The sequence below is a fragment of the Cygnus olor genome, chromosome 8 (genome assembly GCF_009769625.2).
Source record: "Cygnus olor isolate bCygOlo1 chromosome 8, bCygOlo1.pri.v2, whole genome shotgun sequence".
NCBI classification, from domain to species: Eukaryota; Metazoa; Chordata; class Aves; order Anseriformes; family Anatidae; genus Cygnus; species Cygnus olor.
Genome location: NC_049176.1, coordinates 6,626,203 through 6,633,516, shown reverse-complemented (window position 1 = coordinate 6,633,516; position 7,314 = coordinate 6,626,203). Strand labels below are relative to the sequence as shown.

General features: G+C 40.2%; 1 protein-coding gene across 12 annotated transcripts in view; it reads left to right on the top strand.

Annotated features, from left to right (window-relative positions):
• PTPRC (protein tyrosine phosphatase receptor type C) overlaps positions 1 to 7,314 on the top strand; it is a 62,781-nt gene that overhangs the window by 29,500 nt on the left and 25,967 nt on the right. Inside the window, exons 3-7 of one of the 12 annotated variants that reach the window (XM_040566210.1) lie at positions 2,561 to 2,656; positions 3,478 to 3,573; positions 3,918 to 3,944; positions 4,411 to 4,548; positions 5,355 to 5,441. In XM_040566210.1, coding sequence (XP_040422144.1) covers positions 2,561 to 2,656; positions 3,478 to 3,573; positions 3,918 to 3,944; positions 4,411 to 4,548; positions 5,355 to 5,441 — 444 coding nt within the window. Of the gene's footprint in view, positions 1 to 2,560; positions 2,657 to 3,474; positions 3,574 to 3,917; positions 3,945 to 4,410; positions 4,549 to 5,354; positions 5,442 to 7,314 lie in introns of all 12 variants that reach the window. The other 11 variants (XM_040566208.1, XM_040566211.1, XM_040566213.1 and 8 more) reach the window with 11 other exon arrangements.

The window sequence follows — 7,314 nt, the reverse complement described above, 5'->3', positions numbered from 1 at the left end:
AAGTATAATAATCCCATATTTCAATCTCAGGGCCTGCATGCCTTCAAGCTTTCAGGAGAAAGGATGGTTAGCTCATCCAAGTTAGGAGTATTCCTTTGAGAACCTGTCATCTCATCTCAAACCTTTCTTTTAAGCAGCAGTTGCACTTTGCCAACCAACAGAGAGACATTAGAGAGAAGAAAAGCAATTAGCCAAGCTGTCCATTTGCTGGTTGTATGTGCCGGTGGTATCTTTTTGCAGGGCACTCGACCGAGGCCAGAACTGCTCCAACACTACTGATAGGTCTTGGCTTTTGGGTAAGTTAGTAGGAACCAGCCAGTGGCGAAATCAAGAGAAGGTGAAGGGAAGCTTGCATACACCTTTTGTATTAGCAACTTTTTACGTACTTCAATTCTTGCACTTGGAATGTCTGAGACTATCCTATGTATATTATCTAAAAATGGCTTATGGCTGGGTGCAGTTTAAGATGCAAGGAAATAGACCAACTTGCTTAGTTGGTAATCATCAGGCTTTCATACTGCACATAATGTTTTCTGGGGGCTGAACATCCTTATTAAAGATATTCTCAGATTTGAACCTTTTAGTTTCCAGGTATGTGTTTTAGAATTTAAGCATGAGCAGACAGCAGTGACTTCGCAGTTAACTTTGTTACCCAGAGGTTAGATCTGACATATTTGATAGCTGTGGGACGTTTTGGGAAAACTAAATTCATTTTAGCAACATGTCTATTAATACTGGAGAAATACAGTCCGGTGTGTTGGGATCCTTCTTTTATTTTTTTTCCCCTTTGTTTTATCAAATATCCCTGTATAAGTTTATATGGGGAAATGTATCTTGCTGTTACTGCAATACCTTTGCTGTTTGAGAGGGTTTTTTTTTAGTGTTCTGGTGCCACCTACTGAATTCTTATTAACTGCATCCTATTTCATTGCTATGAAAATTATATAATATCATTGAATCACAGAAGAACAGGATAATTATAAACTGCTTAGAATGGCACAAAACTGCCATGAAGTTCGGTTAAAATGTCGGTTATTTAGAGGAAAAAAGGGTAAGGGTGATCTAGGATGGTTATTTTCCAAACTGTTTTAAGAGCTGACCCAGGTGTGAGCATGAGGATTGGATCAGACGATCTCTTCGGGTCCCTTCCAACCTCAACAGTTTTGTGATCATGCGTGGCATGTGGTATCTGTCACCATGAGCAGGCAATAAACATCACACTGTATTTAAACTAGATGCTTACAGAAAGCTAATTTTGGGCTTGAGGTATCATTTATGTGCTGAAGGAAGATCTGGGAAGGAGAGGGAATTATTGATTTTTCAGCTGGTAAGCAGGTTGAAGAAAGAAAAATCATATTATGAAACTGAAAGTCACCAACTGCCAGCTTTCAAACACCGAATTTTAAAAATATAAGAAGATACTTTGAGATTGAATTGATTATGGCAAATATGATTACACATGTTAGCTTTACGTGGTTCTTTGGCAGCTTAATGCATATAGTTAGATTATACAATTCCTGTTAACAAATTTCCAGTCCTTACCTGAGATTTCAGACACTGAAGTGATATATGAAGATCATCTGTACTTTTGTTTCTTATTTGTAACATGAACATAGGGGAGGAGAACTAGTAGAAAAAGGGCAAGAAAGGAAGAGACATGAGTGAATGAAAGTTTGTGGACAATTATAGCATGTGAACAAGTGGAATTTTTCTCCTTTTGAAAGCCTGGCAATAGTGTTAGAGAAAGATGTCTTCAGGAAGCAGGCATGGCTTTCAAAATTCGTATTTCAAAGTGGAAGATTCTAATCCTCTAAATGAGTAGAAGATACAGTGATGAGAACAAACTTCTGTTTTGATGGTGGACACTCTAACGAGTTGTCCTTATTCTCCTGGTTCCAGACAATTGCCATTTATTTTTGTCTCCCTTTATCCTGAGAGAAATTTCACATTACACAAATTAAGAATGTTTTGGGTCAGGATTTCAAAACCGAGTGTAAAAGTGAGGCTTATTTTTATAGCTGTGAAAAGGGCGTAACTGCCAGCTGAAATCAGGCAGTAGTTTATGAGAGGTTAACCTGGAGACAGAGTTCTCTAGAGGGATTCTTAGTATCAGCAGAATGGTCCAGGAAGTGTGCTGGGATTTAGAGAAGAATATTAGGTAAATTAAAGGTCTTTTAGGAATACCGAGCCTTGGATTACTGGCTTTTGTATAGTGAGGATTATAGACAGGTAAGATTTTTCTTGAGAAGAGAATTAGTGTTGGTGTCTCTTCTTGCTAATAAAATCATTCTTCATTCAGCAAAATCATGCTCTATTTGTTGATGTTACTTGTACATGCTGCTGTGTGATGAAGTGAAAGATTTTGAGGGTTTTAGTTTTGCTATTGCAAAATGCATCGATAAGTATGAAAGTGCCATTTAAGTACCCTCCAGTCTCACCTGTCCTAAGAAGCATGGTTTAGAGGAAGTCATACAAACTACTGCCCTTTTTCTAATGTAGATGAGCTTCTCACCTTCATGCATTGCTCACTCAGTGGTATTTTTTCCTCACTAAACAGCAGGAAATGAAAATGGGACATCTTCCAGCTCTCCCCCCTCCCTTACGTCTCCTCCACCTGCACATTCCACGTCACTCTCACCTCCAAGCACCACTAAAGGTAATACTGAAAATTGGGACCACGGCACTGCTACTCTTCTATTTCAGCTGAAGTGACATCTACTTCTATCAAATATTAACTCCATCACTGTTAAAGCAATCTGGTGATTTAGGTTGTGTGAGGCCAATTATACTGCAGCAAAATTTGTTAATATGATGAAGACATATGTAGTTATATTTATTTATTTATTTAAATAAAAGGTGGAAATTTGAAGCATGCGTTTTAAAGAAAGCAATTACAATTCCAGCTACAACATGCTGTTGTTATGGGTTCATGTTTTCCTTATGGACACCCCTTGCCCTTGAGCTCCCAGCTGAGAATTTCACACTGAGCTCTCACAGTGGTACTTACCTGCAGTTACCTCAGGCGCCACAGCGGTATCTGAGGATCTCTGGAAAGAAGGTCCTTCCCAGATCAATAGCATGAAACAAAACAGCCCCAATCAGGTTGTACTTTCTGCAAGCTGCATGTTAACTCACCCCCCTTTAGCTGGTGTTTTCAAACACCTGAAGTCAGTACATCCCCCCACCTGCTAAAGGATTGTCAAATCTCATTGCCACAAAGGCATCCCAGAGAAATTGATAGGAATTTGGTACTTCATGGTTTTGCAGACCTGATTGTAGGCCAGGCTTTTGGGATAAATCCAAGCAGGTGTGTTACATGGTCTGCGTAGGAACTGGAGAGCAATGCAAACTTGTTCTTGCCAGTGCTAGAGGGAGGCATTTGGTTCAGAAGACAACTGGTAGTCTTTCTGCTTGCAATGAGCTTCTCATGTTCACACATTGCTCACCCAATGATATTTTTTCCTCACTGTTTAGCAGGAGACGAAAATCTGGCACCTGCCAGCTCTCCCCCCTCCCTTACGTCTCCTCCACCTGCACGCTCCACGTCACTCTCACCTCCAAGCACCTCTGAAGGTAACCGTGAAGTCAGGACCGTGGTACTGCTGCTCTTCTGTTTCAGCTGAACCAGCATCTGCTGCAGCCTTCCTGAAACTATGTCGATCCTTCAGGATGCACAGTAGACTCCCTGCTCAAGGAAATGGGACTTCTAATATGGAAAATAACAGCCTACATACATACTTGATGTTTTGGGGGTCTAGTAGTTGCTACTTATCTTTAAATATTACTTTATAATAAGTAATTCCCTGGGGAAATCTCAGCTGATAGGAGAAAATGTTTCTTTTTAAAAAAAAATCTCATATGGTTGCGTGTGATTCCTTGAAAATGTAATTTACACATTTTCTCTTTGTCTTTTCCAGGAGTTCAGGAAATGGCAAAAACGACTGGTAAGAAACTTTTAATTTACATTAAGAAATTCACTGACACTTTTTTCTGGTTGTTTCTTCTTTCCATTTTCTGTGTATAGTTGTCTTGTGTAATGTGCAATACATATAATGCTTTTTCATTCAGCCCAGTGAAATGAAATACACTGTTTTAAGAGGGAGGAATATCAAACCAGTTTGGTTCTGAGTCATGTACTTGAGTGTAATTTAAAACCTAGCATTTATTATGGAAGATGTGCAGTCCGTGCCATAACAGGTTACGCTTACTGGATGTTCGGTTGCCACCTGTTGTTCTCCCTTACACCACGACCCTTGTGCATTCAGTGTACCTTTGATTGCTCGAAACTCACAGTGCCTCAGTGCAAGAGAGCTCCCAGTGGGGCCATCCTGTACTGTTTGCAGTTTTGCTTCTTTCTGTGAGTGGGCGACCCCCGAAACACTAATGAAACCGCTGTACCTCTTGCCACAGGTGTCTTCCCCTCAGACAGCACACACCTCTCCATGCACACAGGCTCTGACCCAGCCACGGGACCCAGCAACTCACCACGCAGCAGCCCTGCTGCCCTCACCACACGCACTCCCACTGCCTTCAGTCATGCTTCATCAGGTTTGCCGACTTCTTTTAGGTGCCACACGCTGCCCTCTGAGCTGTAGGGGAAAACTGAGTAATTTAGCCTCAGGGTAGCATTCTCCAGTTTGTGGTTCGTCAAATGGAATAGGTACCTGCAATTCAGCATTTGGCCAGAGCCAAATTAATTATTTTCAGGATCTGGTATCTGATGGCCAAGTCTTGTAGCTACCTTATTAGTATCAAAACTCCTACTACTGTCAACGAGCTTGTTGCCAAAGCAATAATGGGAATGGACCTAAGAGAATAGAGAAACCTGCCTGAGGCTTATAAGCAGGGAGATAAATACTAAGATATAGTAAGTGATATAATGAGCAACGTATCTTATCTGGCAAATAAGCATTACTGGATTGCTTGTTTCTGAAAGAACCCAGGCACTGTTCATAATTGTGCTGTACTGTCAGAACATAGCAGAATGTTTTTGTTCCTAGTTCACAGTTACTAAGGTAATTCTTATTCTATTCTATTCTAAGCTGTTGACTCCAACGCAGATTATGCCTAAAAAAAAAAAAAAGAAAGAAAAAAAATGTCCCTGTACATTTCAAAGATCATTAGTAAATGGTATATTCCTAAAAGTTTGCTTTCTCTTTATATAAAGTATTTTCTCATTTTCTGGATATATGAACGTGATCTTTTTTTTCAGCACTCTTCTCTAACTTACAAAAACCCTGGAAGGAAAAAAAGGGGACGGAGGGAGCGTAGTGTAAAATGTTACTGATGATGTAGCCATATGAAATAGTGAATTTTACTTTTTTAATGTTGATGTATTGTTTATTTCCTTACAGATGATAACAAACCAGTATCCTTGCACAGCACCACCTCACCAGTCAGCATGCCAGCAAGCACTGGGATCATCCCCAATCACACAATAGGTGACAAACTTGCACACAGTTGTCACAATTATGATACTGCAACCACAGAAAATGTGTTAGAATGAGGGAAATAATCTTGATATGTATTTTTTAAGTCATACAAATTAGGTATGCAAGTAGGCACACAACTGCATTAAACTTAAGTTTTTTTTTTTGTTTTTTTTTTTTTTTTTAAGGAATATTATTAATAGTTTAAGAGTAGGATTAGAGACACCAAATTTACTGCTTGTCAAGCAAATGAAAAATATAAACTATTTCCATGGTAGGAAAGTGAATCTGTCCAATTACTCGGTCAATATTACTCCCCTCGATACTCATAGAAGTTTGCTCAAGCAGCAAAAAAATGAGATTACATCCACCGACCTGTGCACTTCTCTCTGTTTTCCAATGGCTTCCCTGTTGTTTCACTCAGCACTAATATTTTCTTGGGACCTAACATATGAAGCATTTACATATATTGTTGTTGCAATTGTGCTGTAAGGGATTATTCAGGTCATTGAGGTGTGTGTGTGTTTGAGTAAAGTAGATCCAGGTGTTTGACTCCTATTATCTTCATAACTGTTCTTCAAGAAGCTGTAGGCTGCCATTAGCTGTCTTCTTTCACAGACTGAGCTTAGCTTCTGCCTGTGGGTCTCCTGCCCTGAGCCATCTTGGCAAATCTCCATAGTCCCTCTTAGCTTACCCTCTCATTAGGGGCACTGCTCAGCCATCCGGTTCCTAGGCCAGAGGGAGGAGATAAATCCAAGGCATTTCTGTGAAGAAAATTAGATATCTGTCTCTTTTGATAGTACTCGTACCTTAGTATATTTTAAATAATTGGTTGCAGGATGAAATTCTTTGCGCAAGCTTCTGTACAGATTTTCTAAATACCAGCTCTTAATTTCTTCTGGATATTCCAGTGTAACAATAGCTATAAAACGATCTGTACTCTTGAATTAGTCTGTTTCCAGATACAAGAGTAACTATGCATAAAGTAGATCAATTTTGTTTCTTTGGTGACCTTAGAAACTGTTCGCTTAGGCATTCCATAGCATTCTGTTGTGGTTTAGCCCGGCTGGCAGTCAAACACCACACAGCCGTTCTCTCACCCTCCCTCCTCCCTCTCCGGGATGGGGGAGAGAAACGGGAAAGTGAAGCCTGTGAGTTGAGATAAAGACAGTTTATTAAGACAGGGAAAAGAATAACAACAACAATAATAATAATAATAGTATTAATAGTAATAATGTGTACGAAATAAGTGATGCACAATGCAATTGCTCACCACCCGTTGACCGATGCCCAGCCTATCCCCGAGCAGCCGGCCCCCGCCCTCCACCCCGGCTAGCCACCCCTATATATTGTTCAGCATGACGTCAGATGGTATGGAATACCCCTTTGGCCACTTTGGGTCAGCTGTCCTGGGTCTGTCCCCTCCCAGCTCCTGCTGCATCCCTAGCCTGCTCGCTGGCAGGACAGAGAGAGGCTGAAAAGTCCTTGGCTTGGTGTAAGCACTGCTCTACAACAATTAAAACATCAGCATGTTATCAGCGCTCTTCTCATTCTAATCCAAAACATAGCACCCTGCCAGCTACTAGGAGGAAAATTAACTCTGTCCTAACTGAAACCAGGACACATTCGTATCCCAGCAAACTGCTGTAGCTTATCATACCACTGTGAGAACGTGTGATTTCGGAATATTGTTGTGTAACTTTGTATGCTGAAATGTTATGAAAAAACAGTTTGGTATCATTGGAGAATGACAAAATGCACATGATTAAAATAGCTTGTAGAAAAATTGGTAAGTATGTGGCTGATATATTCTCCCTTTTTCAAATATGAATAGGGTGCTGAATACAATTACTTGTAATGTGTTGAATGAAGAGTACCAGTTTAG